Source organism: Acanthopagrus latus, chromosome 16 (assembly GCF_904848185.1).
Source record: "Acanthopagrus latus isolate v.2019 chromosome 16, fAcaLat1.1, whole genome shotgun sequence".
Lineage (NCBI taxonomy): Eukaryota > Metazoa > Chordata > Actinopteri > Spariformes > Sparidae > Acanthopagrus > Acanthopagrus latus.
The window spans coordinates 11,923,134-11,944,864 of NC_051054.1; the positions used below are offsets into that span (position 1 = coordinate 11,923,134).

The 21,731-nt window shown below is 42.2% G+C and overlaps 3 protein-coding genes across 6 annotated transcripts; all 3 read left to right on the forward strand.

Moving 5' to 3' along the window:
• Nucleotides 1-76: 76 nt before the first annotated feature.
• On the forward strand, nucleotides 77-2,180 carry noxred1 (NADP-dependent oxidoreductase domain containing 1). Its single transcript, XM_037071791.1, has 6 exons — nucleotides 77-315; nucleotides 435-598; nucleotides 881-1,061; nucleotides 1,146-1,300; nucleotides 1,466-1,655; nucleotides 1,812-2,180. The coding sequence occupies exons 1-6, from the start codon at nucleotides 173-175 to the stop codon at nucleotides 1,975-1,977; spliced, it is 999 nt and encodes a 332-aa protein (XP_036927686.1). The 5' UTR covers nucleotides 77-172; the 3' UTR covers nucleotides 1,978-2,180.
• A 915-nt stretch (nucleotides 2,181-3,095) lies between these two features.
• On the forward strand, nucleotides 3,096-6,279 carry tmed8 (transmembrane p24 trafficking protein 8). The gene is made up of 6 exons (XM_037072717.1): nucleotides 3,096-3,292; nucleotides 3,672-3,783; nucleotides 3,923-4,016; nucleotides 4,140-4,233; nucleotides 4,458-4,751; nucleotides 4,939-6,279. The coding sequence occupies exons 2-6, from the start codon at nucleotides 3,674-3,676 to the stop codon at nucleotides 5,154-5,156; spliced, it is 810 nt and encodes a 269-aa protein (XP_036928612.1). The 5' UTR covers nucleotides 3,096-3,292; nucleotides 3,672-3,673; the 3' UTR covers nucleotides 5,157-6,279.
• Nucleotides 6,280-7,759: 1,480 nt separating this feature from the next.
• LOC119005045 (methylmalonate-semialdehyde dehydrogenase [acylating], mitochondrial-like) lies at nucleotides 7,760-21,235 on the forward strand. 4 transcript variants are annotated; one of them, XM_037072447.1, is made up of 25 exons: nucleotides 7,760-7,960; nucleotides 8,048-8,218; nucleotides 8,301-8,406; nucleotides 9,102-9,224; nucleotides 9,304-9,417; nucleotides 9,667-9,801; nucleotides 9,898-10,045; nucleotides 10,112-10,240; nucleotides 10,445-10,632; nucleotides 10,750-10,946; nucleotides 11,035-11,126; nucleotides 11,209-11,263; nucleotides 12,952-12,993; nucleotides 13,386-13,509; nucleotides 15,400-15,441; nucleotides 15,550-15,624; nucleotides 16,155-16,316; nucleotides 16,523-16,601; nucleotides 17,684-17,986; nucleotides 18,247-18,368; nucleotides 18,719-18,908; nucleotides 19,399-19,580; nucleotides 19,686-19,865; nucleotides 20,743-20,841; nucleotides 20,924-21,235. In XM_037072447.1, exons 1-25 carry the CDS (start codon nucleotides 7,899-7,901, stop codon nucleotides 21,026-21,028), a joined length of 3,225 nt encoding a protein of 1,074 aa, XP_036928342.1. In that variant the 5' UTR covers nucleotides 7,760-7,898; the 3' UTR covers nucleotides 21,029-21,235. The 4 variants fall into 4 exon arrangements, with proteins under 4 accessions (XP_036928342.1, XP_036928343.1, XP_036928344.1 ...); XM_037072448.1 differs by having other exon boundaries at nucleotides 9,108-9,224; XM_037072449.1 differs by lacking the exon at nucleotides 10,112-10,240.
• The last annotated feature ends 496 nt before the right edge of the window (nucleotides 21,236-21,731 follow it).

Below are 21,731 nucleotides of genomic sequence, written 5' to 3' on the forward strand. Positions count from 1 at the left end.
GGCAGCAGTTTTATTCGTGCTTTTATTCTGAACAGTTAGCGTTTGTTGCTAAGAATTTTATTTTGAAAGGCGTACGCCGTCAAATCGGAAGTTGATCCATTCACATGGAAACGAGGCTCATTTGACTGTGTTTCGAAGCTTGTCATTGTGCTCTCTCGTCAAATTTTCGGTGATGATGGAGGTACTTTGTGATTTCGAGGCTGGACTGGCTGAGAATGAGAGAGGGTTAGTTTACCTGCGCGCACGCTCGGCTGGACTGACGCTTTGCGGGTGCGCGCACGCAGTTTTCCTGTGTAAACTCATCCAGTCACTGAGGTAACGTCTCTTGAGGGCTATTTAAAGCGTCTATGACACAAAGAAAACAACTCTACCGCAACTTTTAGCACACTTCATCTTACCGTCTGCAGCTGACTGATGCACTTTTATGTCATCAGGAGTCGCACAGCAAACAGAGACTGTCCAGGAGAGCACAGTGACCTCTGTGTTGGGATACTTGGGATGGGTAACATGGGGAGACAGTTGCTCTTGTCCCTCCTTCAAAAGTCTGTCATCAAACCATCACACATTAAGATCTCCAGCAGAAGACCAGAATCTGCAGGTACACAATATAATGAACCAAAACTAAAAATCAGCCAGTGTGTCACAAATAAGTAGCACCAAAATGACTGCATCAGTATTTCAAGAGAAAATGTACAAATGTATGCTTTTTATGGCTTTAACATTTATTATACACAATGCTTCAGTTAAGATGTAAGTAGATGCTGTCTTGTTTTCTATAACCCATGAGCTGATTGAACTAAATTGCATCCTGAGTTTCTACAAAGGCCACACATACACTCAAGGCCCCGTGCTTGTCTTTGTCTTGCTTTACCTATTTCAGAGGCTTTCACCCGGACAGGAGTTGAATGTTTCTTCGACAATGGCAGACTGGCAGCGTGGGCAGATGTTCTGTTCCTCTGCTGTCTGCCCTCTCACCTCCCCAAAGTCTGCGCTGATCTCCGCCCTCACCTGTCAAAGCACTGCCTTGTGTACAGCTTCACCTCCGCTGTGCCTGTCACCAGGTACCGCCACACTTCCCAGTATGCAGCACTGTCGTTTGTTCACTTTCAATCACTGTATTCATCTCTATTTATCCATGATTCCAGATTAGCACAGCGTCTTGGACACGACTTCATTCTCAAACCACAGTATGACTTTGTAGCTTCTGACACTGCAGACGTGTGGCTGTCCTGCACTCGTCTGACCGCGGCTTTGACGGATCCAGTGCTGATAGAGGCGTCCTGTCCTCTCACAATGAGTGGTATGTCATGCTTCACTGTTGCAGACTTATTTTGCAGAGCTTGCATTTGAACGTGTCTTGTTAAGTAAGATGTGGGCGCAGCATTTTAATTCTGTTGCAGTGAAGCGTCCCCATTGATTTGACACTGTATGTAATTAATTAAAAGCCATATTCCTGTACATTTAGGTGGGATTTCTCTGGGTCTGAGCTGGGTGTCTGCAGTTTTGTACAGCCTGCTAAATATCTGCACCTCTGCCAGCCTGGGATCCAGCGATGCCCTCATTCTGGTCAATAGTGTCCTTGAAGAGAGACGGCCAAGGAATGTGGAATTAAATTCTCTGAGTTTTATCAATGCATCTTCCCTTCAACCAGAGGAGTGAGTGCACTCAACACGTATTTCTGTTGTGTCTAACTGTCCAGATAAGACGCATCAAGCAGTCCCTTTCTTATTGTATTGCAGTGTTGACAGATTTAAGGAAAAGAAACACTAATTTAAAATGTTATATTTTAACTTTCTTTTTCTTCTTCACAGGCCTTTTCCTTGGATTTCTCTTACTAATGCCCAGACCAAGAAGACGCCCCTGCTGTGTTTTCTATCAAGCAGCAAATCTATGCAGCAGTGCATCTCTGCAGCATACAAATCACTGCTAGAGACCACAGCAACATCAGACAGTTGTGTTTTGAAAATAAAAACGTAATGTATGCAGTATTGCAGTTGAATAAATGGGTCTCAATAGTGTATTTCAATTTAACCAGTAGTTTTTCATGCATAGTCATTGTTCTCCTTTGATTTGTGTGAAAGCATCTCTAATGTCTGCTCCGCCACTGTTGATTGAATTGTTTCTCTAATTGTGTTCAACTATTCCTTATCTTTTTATTATAAATAAAGTTTAAAAAACAACAAAAACATGCACCACCTCTGAAATGATGCTACGATATGTATCCTATTTTTCTTTTTGGCACGTTCCAATTATTTCTTTTTACACAGTTTTTCTTTGTCAGTTTTCTTATTTCTCGTCTTTAACGTGGGCAGTGGTGGTGCCATCTGTGGGATGGCATCTTTCTGCTCTGTTGCCTCTCCACCATTGTTCACCGTTTGATCTTGAGCTTCAACCTCTCAGACCAGCTGAAAGCAGGCTCTGTGCAGGGGGAGGGGGCCTCCAGCAGCACGCACAGGCATGATTGACACTTTTCTGCTCTGATTGGTTGTGTTGATTCTTGCAAACCTAATTACAGCCACTGGGTGGACCCACAGACAGTGGATTCTCACACAGCTGACCTGTATCTTAGTCTACTGACAGATCATAATGACAATTTTAGCAAATACAACAAACAAATAGTTATAGACTAAAACTTCAAGAAGTCATAATCATGAGAAAACAGTCCAATTTATGAAGTCAAAATGATGAAATACCAAATCAAAATTATGAGATAAAATGTCATAAGTACGACATTAAGACATAAATGGGAGATTTTAAAAAAAAAAGTCAAAATGATGAAACAGGAAGTCACTATTATGAGATTTTTAAAAATCATATGGTCATACATAAGAATTTAAAAGTACAAACTGCAATACAATATAACATAATTATAACCTTTGATTAACTTATCCTATTAATTAATTTGTTGTCATGTTTTTTCCGTTTTATGTCATAATCAAGATTTACCATTGGAATATTTTTATATCTCACACCTAAATTTCCATCTTTTTCTCTTTCAGCTGGAGGACAAAGTCTTCCACAGACTTGGCGTTTGTTTTATAACAAATCTGTGCATCATGTAACAAGTAAGACTGGATCAGGGTCTGGATACACTCGCAGATGTTCGGTGAGACTCGAGAAAAAACACGGAAGTGTCAAAAATTCGAGTCTGTTTTTTTCCTGTCGGGCGGCAGCAGCACCGTGGAGCGACCCATCACATGATTGCAGAGACATGGAGGCGCGTTTCCCGATGGCCTGATCTGGACTAAAGTGATATAACACCGCGTTGCTGGACCATCAGTGTTACACCCTGGTAAGATATGCCTGTGCCCAGTGTGCCCGCATCTCCGGCTCCACTTTCTCTGCCTGCTAAGGTCGCGTTCGATGGCGTGAGCTAACCAGCTAGCTAGCAGCGAGCTAATGTCAGACTTTGAAGAGGAAGCTCGTTCGAGCCGATGTTAAAAAAAAAACCATACAAATGTCGCCTCTACGGCTGCAGATATTAAATCACCGGTGTGTGCTATGGTTAACATGGCTCATTAATGTCAGGCTGCAGTTTGTTTAGTGTAGTTTATGTGCAGTAGGAGGCTAGTTTCTCTGTTGACACCCCCCCTCCTCCTCCCTGTGGTTGGAAGAGGCGGGGTTACATCTTTTCCAGCCACGCAGACTGAGGTGTAGTCTTGTGTTCGCAGCCATGGAGAGATTAGAGGCTTCATCAGAGCTCCAGTCGCGGCTGTCATCTCTGTCCTTCTCCTCGTTCCCCGGTATAACATCCATGCAAGGCGACAACCGACCGCTGGACAGGTAGCCTGTTGCTGCAGGAGACTGCTGCTTATTACTGAAGCTGCTGTCAGGAGATGTGTGCTGCTGGTTAATACTTCTCGCATCCTTTAGTCTGCACTGTTTGTTTATTGTGCTGTCTTGTGTACTATCTGCTCCTCAGGCTCCAGAGCACAGACCTTTCACAGGGCTGCACCCAGTCCCAGAACCAAGCTGACATGGACCAAACCAAGGAGGATTCAGGGCAGCATGCTGAGGTGGTTAATATTTAAGTGTGTCGGAAGAGCTGTCAGTGAGAGGCAATAAACAGGGCAGTGCAATATAATATCGTTTCTGAGCTGTAACGTCGGTCTTGTGTGCGTGTGTGTGTGCTTTTTCAGGGTAATCAGGAGGCCCCTGCTGAGCTGGCCCTCGGGGAAGGAGGCGAGGAGAACAACAGTGCTGGGAGCTGTCAGCTCTCTGCTGAGATGAAAGGTGAGAGACCTGCTGAGTGTGCCATCATCACTGCTGCTTTGGTTTAATCTGTGATTTTGGATTCAGTAGGGTTTTATAAATCTGGGTCTATAGTGTGCTACAACTTGGAAAAAAAAAACAAAACATTAGTCTACAATTTAAAAAGGGCTCATTTAAGATAGAGACGTGATGATGAGAGTCGCTGTTACGCTCTTTACGGACATGTTTGTTGCTCCTGTTGGCAGCCCAGATGCCACCCCTGAAACCCCCGACGACATGGACATCTGCTGCGCTGAAGGAGCTGAAGGCAAAGCTGCGAACGGAGGAGGACAGCGTGGTGACAGTGTACCGGGGCGACATCATGACAGTTCATGTGCCCACTGTCCCCGAGGCCAAAAAAGTGTGCTGGGAGTTTGCAACAGACGGCTATGACATTGGCTTCGGCATATATTTCGACTGGACTCCTGTCACGAGCCGGTCCATCACTGTGCACATCAGCGAGTCAAGTGATGACGAAGAGGAAGAGGAGGAGCTGGAAGGTCAGTCAGTTTAAAAACTAACCAACTAAGTTAGTCCTGTTTTAACCCCCCCCCGGTCACGGCAATTAAACACATCAGTCAATCTGTATCGACAAAACACACCTTAATTGCAGTTTTTATGTGCTCTCCTCCAGCTGGGATCGCAGGCGGTGTGTTGACTTTGTGGTTTATGTGCTTTCTGTTGCAGGGCCTGTCAGTAATGGAGACATCGAGAAGGGCTCCAAAAGTCAAACCAACTCGAACTTGGCCGAAATCCTGCCTGTGTACCGCCAGGACAGTCACTTGTCCGTGAATGGGGGAAGCCACGACTTTCCAGGTGAAGGCACTTATCTCCTGAAGTTTGACAACTCCTACTCACTATGGCGAAACAAAACTCTTTACTACAGAGTTTATTACAGTGCCTGAGATGCCAATTTATTGTTTATGAATGTATACTTTACAGAAGAATACTACTCTTAAGAACTATTTTTGATTCCATGCTTGGAAGAAGCTGAAAGTTATAATATAAAAAGGTTAAATATAGGCATATCTATTTTTTATCACTATCTGCTTGTTTTGCCACATACTGAATTATATGCTCAGATTGATTTATTCCAATGTCTTGCTGATAGATGTACGAAGACGCCTTGCATATGTGCCATATTCCCATGTATGCACTGTGCTATGTGGTCAAGTGCCGTCATAAAACATATATCGTGTCCAGCCGTAACATTTCTATGGTAGCAGTGATCAGGGAACACCTGCACAGAATCTGTTTCGCCAGTCCAGGTGCTTAATCAGCAGTGCTCTAAAGAAATGATGTCCTTTATGTGTGTGTGTGTGCGCGCGCGCGCGCGTGTGTGTGTGTGTGTGTGTGCACGCGTGCTGCTTCTTTGGTTATGTTGCTTTGTTGTCGTTACTTGTATTTATCCCTTTGCTTTGTAGCTTAACTTATTTTTGCTTAAACGATGTTCCACAAATGCTGTGCACAATGCCGTCTACTGTCATAGTGGTGTGTTGGTAAAAGATATGAGTTGAATGTACTAAAGTGAGCGGTAACTGTTTTCCAAAGTGTGCTTTTTATGACACAAATAAAAGTCGTTCCCTTATCACATGAAGCTCATATTATGTAATATAGATTCAATATTTACACATGCCGCACCTCCCACCCTTTAATTTGCTGTTTTCGGAGGAAGGGGGGTGGTCGAAATGTATTTTGTGCACAGATCTGTGTAGGTAAACGTCACTGTGTGTGTGTGTGTGTGTGTGTGTGTGTGTGTTTTGTTTTATTATCATCAGTGTGTTGGTCTTACATGTGTTGAGTTGTTCCTTCCTGTTTTTTTTTTTTCTTTGTAAAATCGACACGACTGTCACACCTCACTTGTGCGCATGTTCCCAAAGATGTCCCAGATGTGGCTGCTAATGCCATAAACATTGTAAAGCTACTGGTTCAAAGCTTCCAGTGATCGCTGTATTGTACCTTTTACTGTAAGTCATGATGACATTTGTTCCTGAGATTTATATTCCTCAATAAAGAGATTATTGTGTAGCTTTCTTTGTGATTATTGTGGGTATGGGATCAATCACGAAGACTGTGATAACAGATAGATTGGAAAAAGAGCAGGATGAAGTTGGAGCGTGACAGCTTAAGAGTAGTCGCTCAGACCGCTGGTGTGTGTAGTCTCCCTCCAACCATCATTTCATAACAGTCTCACTGCTGAGCCAGGATTAGAAAGCAGATGGTCCCCTGTGCCTCCATTAACGTGTGGCATTAGGGGACTGATGTAATTGTTACAGAGGTGCTGATGAAACCAGGTTTTATTTTCAGCTCTCCCCAAAGGCCAGTCAGAATCCAGAGATACACCCCATGTCCCTCGCAGTTTACTGGATTTACAAGCAGCAGGATGAAAATATTCTTAAATTGTTCAACCTGAAATATGTTATAGTTACAACTGCAAATCAGGTAGAGTGTGATTATTTTAAAAGGGGTGGACAAGAAATGTGCAGAATCTTACTGTACTGCAGCATTTTACCATAAAAGCTGTGAATACATTATCAACTGTGCACTAACTAGAGCATGTTTTATTTATTTATTGTTTGATGTGTCCTGAGGAATAACCCTCCAAGGAAACTGCAGCTTGAGGTGCCTTTGCATTAAACTGCATCGTCATGGTGCTTTCAGTGTCTAGTCCCCTGTCATTAAATACTGTACGCAAGGGAGGCTAGAAGGACAACATAAGCAAATACAATACGCTAACCACTAGAGCTGAGAGCAAATTAATCTAAATGTTATTGATACAATATTCAAATTGCAGGACCTGCAAGGCAAAATGTGTCACAACCTAGCATTATAAATAAATCATTGTGGTGCAGTAGAGATGCCTGGACTACAAATCATATTCTCCAGATGTGAGGGAACGTGCTTGTCTGGTCCACCACAAATCCCACCATCATCACTTTTATATATTCGTAAGTGAAAATCAAATGACAATTTGTGTCATGTCTGTTTTGTTTTTTATTTATGCATATCATTTATTTATGCCTATTGTTCAGCCCTACTAACCACTAAAAACTGATAACTCATAGACAAGTCAAAAAAGTAAAAAATATCAGCTAATACATCAGTAATTCAGTGTGCTAATAGAAATACAGAGTTGTTTATTTGGATTATTTGGTTAAAAACAAAACTACAACAACAATCAGTTGGTAAAATAAAACTACACAATGAAGTCAGTGCCAGGTTTCTCTAAACCACAGCCTCAAAGATTACTATAGAGGTGAACTCTCTCAACAAAAGGTGAATTTATCTAACTAGTCAAATATAGCTAAGGTTTTTACCATGAAATAAAGCCTCAGGTGGTCTACTGATATGAAAAATAATAAAAATCAGCCTGCTTTAAAATTCACGGGTGGGACAAGCCATTAACAAGATAAGATTTTTTTTTTTTTTTTTTTTTTGCTTTTGTAAATGAAAAAGGAGCAGTCATCCAAACACCGCAGCAACGCCTGCATATTAATTGCACTGCAGCCTCACGTGTGTCTTCACAACGGCCTCGAGCTGGAGTCAGCCAATCAGACGTGAATACCGGAGCTCCAGGTCAGCATCGAAGGTTTCCTGGCGTGTTTGCTCGCGCTCCGAACTTCTCGACGAGGAGGCCCAGAGACAACATGGGGAAGCTCAATTTCTATGTCCTCTGGTCTCTGCGTGACGCTCCCCGGCAGTTCAGCAGGTAGGCCATCTTCGAGGCAAAAACCAAAAACATTCAGCCGTTTTCACTTCGAATCAAACAATTCAAACACGTTTGCCGGGTCCGCAGCAAGGCCAACCGACGGTGCTTTCAGGTCCACGTCCCACTGCCTCTTCCCAAACACCTGGTTATATTTGGCCTTGGAGAATGGAAATGCAGTGAAACGACGATATCTGTAAATGTTGTGGTCAGTGCACAAGTGCCAGCCCAGAAAATCGGGACCCTGTCTTCACAAGCAAGGTATGTGTGTCCAGGATAAAGAGGCCTATTTCTACAATTACAACCACAGTCTAAATGGTTATAAAATGAGCTCTGAACTCAGGTGCCTGACCTGGGAGGGTGACTGGAGCGATGACATTGTCACAGAGGCAGCAGAGAAGGGCAGGAGAGGAGTTTATGGCAAGATTGTGCTCACAATGTGTGGAGAGGTAGGTTAGTAAAGAGATGGCTTAAAGGGTAACTCCACCAATTTTACACATTTAAGTGTAGCTATGGGTCTTGGGGAGTACAGCAGCACCTGTGGGGAAAAAAACAAATCATAAAGCCTTTTGTGTCTGATGAATTTCCTGTCACTCAGTGGCTAAGTTGCATTGTGGTTGATGTATAGGCACCAGGTTTCCTCTGCAGCCACAAAATACTTTTTTTCACGTATGCAGCAGTTCTCCAGATCTGTAAATTTGCTTTGACGTGTAAGATTGGTGGAGTTACCATTTAACTGTTACTAGTTCACGTTGAGCATAAGGTAAACCACCACTTTTATTTTAATTGGGGCTCAACAGTTCATCAGAAATGTCATTGAAATCCGAATTTGATAACGAAAAACTGTGTCACAACATGCTATTATAAATGAAGCTGTGATGATATCAATATTTTAATGTTTTTTTCAGTGAAAATTAAATGCGAAACATTACCATTCCTTGTGACTCATATTGCAATGGTAATATCTGTGAAAATATTTTTTAAAATGTTATTCAGGCCTAATTCTAATGCTTGTATTGTGTCTGGTATACAATACCTGACAAAGTATTAGTTATGATCACATTATCTAGATTCAGAGGGCGTCAAATTTGATGACATTGTACATTGTTAATTGTTTTTGTTCCATCCAATGACTTGTGCCAAGCTGCAGGATAAAGCCAGTGTCTTCAGCAGTACTCCTCTGGTTCAAAGGAAGTGCTTGTTCCCAGAACAACACAACGCCACTGATCTCTCTAATCGCACATTACAAAGCACTGCAAATGAAACGGTGAGATGAATTAAGTTCAATTTCTTTTGGTGTGATCTACACTCCTGTTGCAACATTTCATTAATGGCCTGGCTTGCAGATAACTACCGACACCTCACATTTGGGTGACAGTGTCTGCTATGCTGAGATCCAAGTAAATAAAATACACACCAGTGAGACCACCATGGGAAATAAGCCCCCAGTTTGGCCTACGGTAAGAAGAAGTCATGCTGAAGAATATGTTCATGTCTGCATGCATTTAAGGTAGGTGAGTGTCTTCAGCATTACTCTCCTCTGGTTCAACGGAAGTGTTTGTTCCCAGAACAACGCCACTGATATCTTTAATTGCACATTACAACAAGGCACTACAAATGAAACGGTGAGATAGATGAGGTTACGTTTGTTTTGCTGTGATCTACACACTTGCACTTCTACAACATTGCATTGATGGCCTGCCTCGCAGATAGCTACCAACGCCTCGCAGATAATTGCCGACACCTCGCACTTGGGTGATAGTGTTTTCTGTGCTGAGATCCAAGTAAATAAAATGGACACCAGTGACTCCACCATGGGGAATAAGCCCCCAGTTTGGCCTACGGTAAGAAGAAGTCATGCTGAAGAATATATTCATGTATGCATGCATGTAAGGTAGGCGACTTATAGTGTGATATACTCCTGTGATGTATGCTGAAAGCCTAAGACACCCAGACGGACAGTTATTAGCAAGAGAGGCCACCTGACCTGGAGCTCCGAGGACATAGACCAGGCTTCAACACCTAAGAAAATGAGGATGAACAGCCACGATGAAATGACAGGGCAGATAAAGAATTACAACAGAGAAGGTCAGTAACAAGAACTTAAATCATTGAGGTTACATCTGAATGGGTTTTGACAGAGATTGTGATTAGTTTCAGTGTGTCCATCAAAGCGCTGGAGCCACACGATGTGTCTCAGTGATCCAGACACAGCCATCCTCATTGGAGGAGAGACAGCGGATCAAACCTACTGCCGGGACTCCCTGTGGAAGCTCGAGTTAGGTCAGCTGAGTCAGTCATACAACGCTCACTGATAGATGCTGATAACAAAGCATGTCATCTTCAAGGTGGCAGATCATGAAGTAAAACTTAACAACCAAAGACAGAATTTAAAACATGCTAGGAAACTCTAAAAAAAAATGCGCATTGTGCACATTCAGACTGAACATGATGTGTTTGTCTTTCTCTTTTTTGACCTCTTCCCAGACAACGACTTCTGGTTTCCCATGAATTCCTCTGCTTCTGAACCCATACCCCCATGTGCTCGAGGACACTCTGCGACCTATGACACAGACTCCAAGTGTGTCTTCGTTTACGGAGGCCTGAGGGAGGGTCATCGCTACAGCGAGCTGTACATCCTCAGTACTCTGACCTGGAAGTGGAAGCTTGTCACTGTGGGTTTGTTGCAAGTGACTAAGATGTTGTAGTTCTTGCCATCTTATCAAATACTCAAGTGGTGGTATGGGAAAAGCTTGCCTTTGGTTTGTTTTTGTGGTTTTGCCCCCTTTTAGGCAAAAGGAAATGTTCCAAATTTGGCATATCATTCTGCAGCGTTTTATAAGAGAGAACTTTTTGTCTTCGGTGGAGTTCAGCAGAGCCATTCCTCTGGGGAAAAACCCTGCAGTAATGCTCTGTACATCTTCAACCCAGAGTTTGAACTCTGGTACCAGCCAATTGTGGAGGGGGAAAGACCTCTTCCTCGGTTTGGGTCAGTTTACTGTTAATTTGTTGTCATCAAAATACTGTTTTCTCTATCTTTTTAATATTAACCTCATGCTTATGTTTGTTTGGAACAGACACTCAGCCACACTGATGTCGCAGAAGTTGGTAATATTTGGTGGACGGAAGACTGCTACCTATCTTAATGATCTCCACGTTCTAGATCTGGGTAAAATGATGATGAGGTGGCTGGATTATGAAATAAATTGTCCATATTTAAGCTGATATTCATTTTTTCTTAATGAGGGAAGGATTCATGGAGTACACAGCTGTGAAGTGTGGGAACATGCCACCGCTGCCTCGAGGGTGAGTAGTGCAGGACTAATCAACCTTGAGAGATGTCATTAACGTGGCCATCTGGTTTTTATATTTTTGGACAGACACAACTGCATTGAACGCCATGAGATTTAACGCAAAATATGCAGTAATCTTTAGTGACACTTACACCGTCTTTGTGCGTTGTTTGTTTTTGGGTTGTTGTTTTTTTGCTCAACTGGAAATTATAAAAGTAAGTTTATATATTCTGTTGAACATGGCATTAAAACAGTTCTGGTATATTTAAAAAAAAACATCGTTGCCTGTACATGGACAGGTTTCATGCAGCTCTGCCAGTTTCGGTCAACAGGATTTTAGTTAGTGGAGGATGCAGCGCAATAGGAGCCCTGCAGGATGTACATATTTTCAACACGGGTGAGTTTCTGCCACTAACATCTGATTATATATATTACATGATAATTAGGTTTGTGTTTCATAGATATATGAATGTACTTTGACTCATCCTGCATCACAAATCAGCTGTTGTGTACAGTAAATCTGCCTGCATTGACTTCTCCTCAGACACCAACATGTGGAGCTCTTTAGCATCTCCTCTGCTTTGCAACAAGCCTCGTGCAGGACACAGCATGATCAATTTGGGTTGCTTCACCCAAACAGATGCTGAGAAGCGAAAACAAGGTGAAAATGTCAGGGTCCTCTGCACGGTGCTTGTGTTTGGTGGGTCGGATTGCTCCGGTACCTTCTACAACGACACAGTCAAGTGCACATTGGACATTCCAGGCGACAAGTGATGAGTCCATCAAGGAAAAAATCCAAATGGGACACTAAGTTTTTTATTTTTTAAAACCATGGATGCTGTGATCTGTCCAGATAATGTCACAGAAAGATTACCATCTCTGTGTATGTATGTATGTATGTATGTATGTATGTATGTATGTCTAAGTTAGATTTGTACTTTTCACTTGATTTTCTTTACGTGTTAAATAATTTTGCATGATGTATTCTGCATCTTAAGACGTTGTTGGGTACTTTTTACATTTATTTTAATAACTATCCGTATTTCCTTCATACAGGCAATATGCTGCAAGCAGAGAGCAGAGAGGTTTTACACTTTGCATAACAAATCTCTCATCTGCATGTTTTACACATTATGTCCTTGTCTATGTCCCCACATGTCAGTATATCTTTGAGGTTAAAGTGCTGGACTGGATAAATGCATAAAGTTAAAATGCTAATAAATATTTTTAACTCAGTTTCCTTGCAATTTAAAGAAACCACACTGAGAAGACTTTTTTTTCACAGCATTTTATTTAACAATGTATAAAGTTGCATGAATTTTCTCCAAAGCCACTGAGTTGTACTATGCACGCAGATCATCAGGTGTGTCTGGTTGGCGACACGGGTGGCTCACTTTAAAAGCTTCAATTTCAAGTAAAGCTTGATTTAACCTTTTGATAGTTGGATACTGCCCAACGTCCACTTTGAACCTGTAGAGATTAAAGACACAGAGGGGTCAGGCTTCTCTGTAGAGAGTGTTTAAAGTTCAGCTGGGTCTTGGGTGTAGCGGGCACATTTCATGCAAACAAAGCATAACATACTATATGCAAGTACAAAATGCTATGACATTCATGTTTACCTTTTCTTAGGGTGACTATTAATGTGGTATATATGATGCAGTCTTTATGATATATTTGACTACTTGCCTCTCTGCATTGTAGACTTGTGGGACCAGACAAATGTCAGCCATGGAAATCTAAAAGGTAAACAATGAGTCAGATGAACAGTTTCTAATGTGCATCACATACATGTGTATGCGTTGTTAAGCTCTTACCTCATCTCCTACACAATATTTCCCTGCTGTTTGCTTCAGAATGGGTTCAAGAGCTATAAGAGAAAGGTGCACATAAATATTGGAAGAAGTCAAGTCTTGGTGTAATATTAAATTTATAGCAGAGCAGTTGATCTTGCACCAACCTTGAAAGCCACGATCAATGAAGTGCTGAGACCACGGCATCTTTTCTGCTCCAACTTTCTGAATCACGTACAAATTCTGAAACATCAAGGATTTCATTAATACTGTGACCCTGCAAATGTTGACTTTTGTAGCCCAGAATAGCATCAATAATTTGAAATGTGCTGTTCTCACCTGCAGAGGCTGTATCCCGGAGGCAATGAGGTCACTTATCATCCGAACCTGGGCACGTTTCTTCGGATCTGCTGGAAGAAGCCGAGGTCCTGGCCTAGTCTCATCGATGTACTGGATCACTGCCAGCTGTGTGAGCAAGAGACCATTTTCATTAGAAGTCACATTGGTTAACAAAACTAATGTTTAAGTAGGAATTTGCATAGGTGTAGATTTGGGGGACCCACCGACTGAGAGAGCGTGATGCCATCAATCTCAACTGCAGGCACTTGTTGCATGGGGTTTAATGCCTTGTACTCTTGTGTAAGCTTCAGCAAAAGGAGAGGATTTAGAGAAATTTTAAAAATGTGTAGCATCAATAGTTTCCCTTTAACAAACTGCAGCTTGTAGTGATTTAGATAATGCATTTATTGGCCATGGTTTAGATTATCTGTGCAGCCCTAATGTACAGTATGTTTGTTCTGCACTGATATGAATCCTGCAAATCTATACTGTACCTGCTGTCCTCCATCTCTGATAAGATTGACTGGAACTTGGTCATACTCAACACCTTTCAGAGCAAAAGCTGGTGCAGAAAAAAAGTGAAATCGTCATCGTCTTGTTGACATGAAAGTGCTTTAAATAACCACTGAAGCAGTCAAATGTTGTGGCATGACTTACCAATGCGAACCCTCCAGGAGCAGGAACTTCTAAAGTATCCATGAAGAACGGGCTGCATGTGGGAAAAAAGAAAACATTTAGACCTTTTTGAAAATACATTTTCCCTTTTTACATATTTAAGTTTGTTGTCCACTAGTTCACCTTGGTTTGGTTCGCCATAGCTTGTTTGTTTGCTCAACTTCCCCCTTAACTCGACTGGATCAACTATTTCAAGCAGCTTTCTAACAGTCTCATCGTCCTGCTGCAGCCAATAGGATGTGCTCCAAATATCCCTCCTACCTACTCTTTGGTCTGTGATTCAGCAACATCTGGGCTCCATATGTTTCACATTAACGACCAGGGGCACATACACACACACACACACACTTAGCAAACAGCTAACAGTGTTGTTACAGTACCTTGGCGAGGCTAATGAAGGATACGTGCATTGTTGTGGCTGTGATAACGTTATCGTTTTTATTTTTAGAATACAATTACATGTACAGTACGTTAATATCATGAAGGCATAGCTCAGACACCCTGAACGAAGCTAGTCTTCATGAGGTTTTAACACCGCTTCTGGTCAAAGTTCAGCTCCGTGCTGCGTAACATGTTGAGGAATTTTGTTATCCAATCATTAGCCAGGTTCCACAGCTCAGGCGGGATTACCTAAAATCTCAACTACAGATTGGCTGACGGTGGGTGCATTCTACCCAATCAGGCAGCGCCTTTCATGGGCGTGCGAACACGCGGCCAATAGAGCGCCTCTGATTTCTCCAGAGCCCGCCCACAGGGAATATATTTATTTATTTCCATCTGTGGATGTCGTCTTCTGCTGGCCGCCGTCCTACCTGTGGAGTTGGTCAAATCAAGTAGGCCTGCACTTAATAACATGTCCACTATGGCGACAACAGCATTACGATCAGTGCTTAAGACAAAGGTAAGCGTTAAACGTGTATACAGCCCAACTCTCCTCAGTTGCAAATGACGCAGGCAGGCTTGACAGCTCACATTGTTTACAAAGTGCTGGTTGTCATGTGCTGCAGGATTTAGTTCTGGATTGCTGAAGTGGCCTACTTCAACTATTCTGTGTGTGCTTGATTTAAATTTATCAGAAAACTCTGCACCTATTGGCTTGACTGCATTCATTCAGCCAGTTCACTCCAGTCAGGTTGACTTTGTCCCCTTCAAGTCTTTCATTGCTCCACACTTTGTGGTTGCACATTAATCTTGTGGGCACTTCAGGCTGAAACTGGAAACCGCAGATTATGAGTATTTGTTTTTCAAAATACGTAAACTAAAGCTACACTTATAGTTTTTGGACAGATGGATTATATGAATTGCATTTGAAGATTTAACCCTCCCTGCTGTGTTTCTTTCTCAGGTCCCACTTAAAGTTGGCCGCTTGTGCTACTCCTCCTCAGTGGTGAGTTGAGAACACTGGACACTTCATTGTTATTTGCTATTACACACTGCATCAAATGTCAATCATGGAAAATTATACCACTGACCAACACTACATCTCTCCTCACAGCCTACCACCAAGCTATTTATTGATGGGAAGTTTGTTGAATCGAAGTCTTCAGAATGGCTTGATATTCACAACCCTGTAAGTATGTCACCTTGCCTGGATCACCAAACCGGGGAGTAGTTTAACGTGTTACTTGATTTATGTATGTGCCTCGGCCTGTGGTAACAAACTGGGTTCTTCTTACTTCTAACTTACTTGAAGTACATTAAGTACAATTGCAAATGTAGAAATTCTCAAAATTTCACTTTGCCATGTAAGCAGATACACAGCATCTTTAATCTGTTATCTTTAATTAAAACAACAGAATTCAAAACTGATTGAATAAAATCAAATAATTAAAAAAAACTGAGAATTATTACTCAAAAGTAACTACTTATTACTTAAACCGCAGCTGCTGTACACTGAAAAAAGTCATAACAGCATAAATATTTCCTCAAGGACTGGATGTGGAAATCCTGATATTTTTAATAACCTGCGTCCTTCAGATTTATTGCCCACATATCTGTTAAACATCTACTTAGATAACATTGAACAGCCTCTGCTGATTGAAACTAATAATCTTGAGGTTATTAATGTAATTCCCCACACTCCTTTTTCCTCCTTTACAGGCTACAAACGAGGTGATCTCTCGTGTACCCAAAGCCACCCAGGAGGAGATGTTGGCTGCCGTGGACTCGTGCTCCAGAGCCTATCGCTCCTGGTCAGAGACCTCCATCTTGGCTCGACAGCAGGTCTTTCTTCGCTATCAGCAACTTATCAAGGACAACATTGTAAGTCAAAGGGTCGGAAAGTGTAAGGTACAACTGAAACAAGAGCTTTTGTTAGCACCTTTAAATTTGATTTATTGATTTATCAACTTGAGCAACAGTTGCTTTTGATATCTCCTGTCTCCATGTTGTACTTAAGTTTAGTTGAGATTATATTACATTTAAATCTGTAAACAAGGGACTGACGCAAGCACCGTCTTGTGTTTCAGAAAGAACTTGCCAAGTCCATCACAGTGGAACAAGGCAAGACCCTTGCAGATGCAGAGGGGGATGTGTTCAGAGGATTGCGTAAGTTTATCTAACGTTTGTGTGCACACTTACATATCTTTACAAAGGGCAGAAATAGGTAAACGTTTGCATGTTATGTAGACTTTCACTTTGTGGTTGCAGGAACAGTTAATGAGTTATACTGAGCCAGAACAAAGGGCGGTTTTCTTCATGAGCCCTTTAAATGATTGACGCCAATTTGTATCATTCATCCCTGTCCAACTTTTACAGTTATTTTTCAACTTTCATTTAAACTCTTTCACACATTGAGATTTATGCAACTTTCTTGTCCCATTTATATTATTAGACTATTTCCAACCATTTTCATACTTCTTTAGCTGCTTCGTCTTACAATTTTCTAGCAAGCAATGCAGTTTAGCTCCCAGCTCATACTGTATTTTCCTCCTCCATTCCATTCCCACCTTTCTAATTATTGATATTCTTTCCAACTTTTTTTCTTCTCACTCAAGTTTTAAGCCAGTAGTTTTATTCAACTTTGAATGCCCAAACATACTAACCTCTCTTTCCTGTTCTTACAACTCTTTATACTCCTTTTAGCTGTTTCTCTATCCAATGAAAATCAGCAATTCAGTTTAGTGTCAGCTTTTCATCAAACCTTGAAATATTCCACATCTTTATTCATTGATATTTCTCAACTTGTAACATTCACACTGTGATTTCTTTAGATTCTTCCTTCTCTAATTTCTGCTGTTCTTCTTACCTTTCCCCATACTTTTTCATCAATAAAGATTTTTTTTTTAATTGGGACACCTCATTTTTCAGTAACAGATATTGTCAGATATTATTAGTGTTGGTGTCAACAATTAAGGATACAAAAGGAGAATTCTAATTGTGCTGTCTCATGCTGCAGACATTTTCCTCTTCTGTACACAAAGTCGGCACATTGAATATTCATCTAGGTCAAACAGATCCTTCACATGCAAAAATGACCACTGTCCAATTGTTTCCAAAAATGTAATTTGTGTTAGTTTGGTTTGAGTCACATTAGACATAACCATGTCTTCATAGTCTCACACATCTGCATTCAAAGAAAAGAAAACGTATGAACTTATGTGTTACATAGTGTTTACTACTTTTCACAGAGGTTGTAGAGCATGCCTGCAGCATCACCTCTCTGATGCTTGGTGAGACCATGCCCTCCGTCACCAAGGACATGGACATCTACAGCTACCGCCTGCCTCTTGGAGTGTGTGCTGGCATTGCTCCCTTCAACTTCCCTGCCATGATCCCTCTATGGATGTTCCCAATGGCCATGGTGTGTGGCAACACCTATCTACTGAAGCCGTCGGAGCGGGTGCCAGCCTGTGCCATGCTGCTGGTCAAGATGCTGCAGGATGCCGGTGCTCCAGATGGGTCACTCAATGTTATCCACGGCCAACACGATGGTAAGAGGTGGTCTCTGTTACCTTGAGCAGATGATTGTTGGAACACATTGTTTAATGTACCAGTATGCCACACAGTGACTACTTTTTATTATGCCTCCGCACTGACAAAAGCCGTCGCAAGAGACGTTACATTTTTCAGTTATTCATCCATCCCATTCTTTTGAACACAGTATCTCAAGGTGTGTCTTCTCAAGGTTTTGGTGGCCAAAGGTAGGATATCTAAAGTTAACTCATAACTATAACTGTATTTTCTGCCACAGCGGTGAATTTCATCTGTGACCATCCCGCCATCAAGGCCATCAGCTTTGTGGGTTCAAATCAAGCTGGGGAGTATATCTACGAGAGGGGCTCTAAAAATGGCAAGAGAGTCCAGTCGAACATGGTGAGTGTGATATTACACAGCACTGACACTTGCTGCAAATGTCCAGAAGGTGGCAGTGTTGTCCTACAGATTGTTGACCCTCCTCACTTCCAGCTATACAGATGAGAGATGATGAAAAACGAAAAACAGAGGTTGCAGCTGTGCAACTGTGTTGAAGATGTTCTTTCCACTTATTTTGATTGATGTACATGAATCCAGTATGGACTAAAATATGGAACAAATTAAGTTTATAAAATTTGTAGGCTGTTTATATGTAATTACCTTATATTATGTTCTGACTTGTAACAGACCAGTTTGCCATGATGTGTAGATCAAACAGCAGAAGGCTAACCACTTCTCATTTACTATAGGGAGCCAAAAACCATGGTGTGGTGATGCCTGATGCCAACAAGGAGAACACTCTGAACCAGCTTGTGGGTGCAGCGTTCGGGGCAGCGGGACAGCGTTGCATGGCTCTGTCCACCGCTATCCTGGTGGGCGAAGCACGGAGCTGGCTGCCGGAGCTGGTGGAGCGATCCAAAGCTCTGCGCGTCAACGCAGGTACCGCGCCCTGTCACCCAGCCCTTCACCTCGGCCTGTCCTGGGCCCCCGGGGGCCCTTTGGTTTAGTCATCTCAGGGGCCACCCGCACTGTCCTAACCACACCTCTCGCCTTTTGCCCTGTTCACTTCATATTGGAGTCAGCTGGGAGAGAGGGCTTGTTGAGTCAGCCATGCTGCAAATTTGTGGCCAGATCTGCGGCTCAGACCTAAATGGCGGTTCAGAGCATCAAATCTTTGTGAAAGCAAGTTCATGTGGAGTAAAATAGAGAATGATTCTCCCCGTTTGAAGTGATATAGACTCTAATTTGTGTAGTAGACAGGAAACCCGTAAGTATCCATTTTTGAGGGAGTGCCTCAGGGTGCCCCTCGTCCTGGCTTTTGCGTTTGTGGCAAAAGACATATTTGAATGTCAGTGCCCTTAATGTTCTCACATCATGAGAATGCCATAGAATGAAACCTTATAGCTGGTTGTTTTGGGGGCCCTGCTAGGAGACCAGCCTGGTGCAGACGTGGGGCCTCTGATCTCTCCCCAGGCCAAGAACAGAGTCTGCAGTCTTATCCAGAGTGGGCTGGATGAGGGAGCTACGATACTCCTGGATGGCCGAAATGTCAACGTAAAGGGCTACGAGCATGGCAACTTCGTTGGTCCAACCATTATCAGTAATGTCAAAGTATGTTGGTTCAGTGTCTTTATATGTACATGTGTATTTGCAACAGACTGTTTAAGAACAAGTCTAGAATCAAACCGTTCTCCGTTCACATTTGTTCTCTCACAGCCTGACATGAAGTGCTACACAGAAGAGATCTTTGGGCCTGTGTTGGTTGTCCTAGAGGCAGACACTCTGGATGATGCTATCAGTTTGGTCAACAGGAACCCCTATGGCAACGGCACAGCTATCTTCACCACAAATGGCGCCACTGCACGCAAATACACGCATGAGGTGGATGTTGGCCAGGTGAGTGACTGCAGCCTCCAAATGTGTTCCTCTGTTTTGGGAGAAAGGAGACATTCACATCTCTCTGTCATGTCTATATAGCATCTCAAGCAAGGAGCACATCACCTTTCTTTTTGAAAACCTTCACACACATTAAAAAAACAATTATTTTCCATGTCAAGTATAGCAATGTTTGGCCGTAACCTAAAATAAACACATCGGGCAACCCCCTTCCCTCCACTTCCCCACTGGTCAGGACTACAAATAGCAACAGCAAATATGTGTCCGTTAACTGTAAACAGGGGGACATAGACACAATTTTCCTGGTAGTAGTTGAGGAGCAAAATCTTAAATTAAACTCAAAAGGGATTCCTAGGGTCCTGTTCAACGTTAAAGCATAAATATGGCCCAACTTTACCCTGTTTGTTTGCCTGTGGAGCCTTAGTTATGCCGTGTTTGCTGTTCACATGTCGGGGAATGCTGTGCAGGCCATGTGCTGTCCTCCTGTCCAAACCTCGATGCAACAAACATCTACTTTTCCTTTTTTCTTTCCCTCGCTGCACCATTGCCAAAAGGCTTCAGTGCATCCAAACTCATTCCCGCTGTTTCAAACATTCAAAACCAACTGTGCCATTCCTCTGCTGCCTTCATAACAAAATGTTTTATTTAGTTTTTTCTTCCCTCTCATAAGACCATATTGTGCTTTAAAAACTGCAATATAAGCCACAGGTTTAGCTTTGTTTAGTGCGATCATGTAAGCTTGTTTTTTAAACAGCATGGATATACCACACCTCTCATCAGCCGCATCTTACTCATCCTAGCAATTTAAGATCCTGGGGAATTGTTTTACAAAGCTTCCACTTATGGAAATTAAAGGGAAAATGCTTGTTTTCTGCAGATCGGAGTCAATGTTCCCATCCCGGTCCCACTGCCTATGTTCTCCTTCACTGGATCAAGAGGATCCTTCAGAGGGGACACGAACTTCTACGGAAAACAAGTATGAAATTGTTATAGCTATAAGAAAGCCACATGTCGCGGTCATACATTTCAATGTAAATGTTTTTATTTTTTCTCTCCAGGGCATCCAGTTCTACACACAAATCAAAACTGTAACTTCACAATGGAAAGCTGAAGATGCCACCTTGAAAAGTCCAGCAGTTACCATGCCAACAATGGGACGCTAAAAACTCAGCGCTGTTGTTCAGTCAGATAAACAAGACGCACTTCTTTCACATAGGAAACTATATTTTTAAAGATTTTATATTAGATTCTTAAAAATAAAAATCTGTACAGATGAGGAAATATTGTTGGATCAATGTAAAATACACCAATGTTGAAACACCTGACTCAGTGTAGTGTCTGTAATCCCTATGAATGAAGGTTTCCATGGACACACTGCATTGTATTTCACTGACTCACCTTCCAATGATTAAGAGATTTTGTGCATTATCATGTGCATATTTCTGTATAAGCACTGTGGTAAGAAAGGAATTTTTGTCTTGTGGGAACAGATGCTTTTTAAATGAGTTGTGACAGAATTCAAACAAGCCTAATGCATGAAAGAGAATACTCATCGGGCCATAGATATATGCGAGATAGTTATAACGAGCACAAACAAACATCTTGTAATCTGCTATAAAACATGATTGACGCTCTGTGGGAAGCGAACAAAGCGGAGGCAAAACAATGCACAGTGTGATGTGCAATGTAGAGGCCACACAGAGGTCATGTGGTGTGTATATCCGGCAGGCTGTTTGGGTTCGAGGGCAGAATGGGCTCAGGCGCCTGGGTGATGAAGGCCGCCTGGAAGAGCTCCTCTCTCATTCTGGCAGACAGTCCTCATTATACAAAGCTAAAATGCAACCATGATAAATCAACATGTATTGA

What these genes read in the sequence shown, in the direction of transcription:
- noxred1 (XM_037071791.1), top strand. Translation starts at nt 173, where the DNA reads ATGATGGAGGTACTTTGTGATTTCGAGGCTGGACTGGCTGAGAATGAG. An exon ending in TCCGCTGTGCCTGTCACCAG is followed by an intron (nt 1,062 to 1,145) that starts GTACCGCCACAC and finishes CCATGATTCCAG; the next exon opens with ATTAGCACAGCGTCTTGGAC. An exon ending in CTGTCCTCTCACAATGAGTG is followed by an intron (nt 1,301 to 1,465) that starts GTATGTCATGCT and finishes CTGTACATTTAG; the next exon opens with GTGGGATTTCTCTGGGTCTG.
- tmed8 (XM_037072717.1), top strand. Translation starts at nt 3,674, where the DNA reads ATGGAGAGATTAGAGGCTTCATCAGAGCTCCAGTCGCGGCTGTCATCT. An exon ending in ATTCAGGGCAGCATGCTGAG is followed by an intron (nt 4,017 to 4,139) that starts GTGGTTAATATT and finishes GTGCTTTTTCAG; the next exon opens with GGTAATCAGGAGGCCCCTGC. An exon ending in GCTCTCTGCTGAGATGAAAG is followed by an intron (nt 4,234 to 4,457) that starts GTGAGAGACCTG and finishes TCCTGTTGGCAG; the next exon opens with CCCAGATGCCACCCCTGAAA.
- LOC119005045 (XM_037072447.1), top strand. Translation starts at nt 7,899, where the DNA reads ATGGGGAAGCTCAATTTCTATGTCCTCTGGTCTCTGCGTGACGCTCCC. An exon ending in CCTGTGGAAGCTCGAGTTAG is followed by an intron (nt 10,241 to 10,444) that starts GTCAGCTGAGTC and finishes ACCTCTTCCCAG; the next exon opens with ACAACGACTTCTGGTTTCCC. An exon ending in CGAACTTCTACGGAAAACAA is followed by an intron (nt 20,842 to 20,923) that starts GTATGAAATTGT and finishes TTTTCTCTCCAG; the next exon opens with GGCATCCAGTTCTACACACA.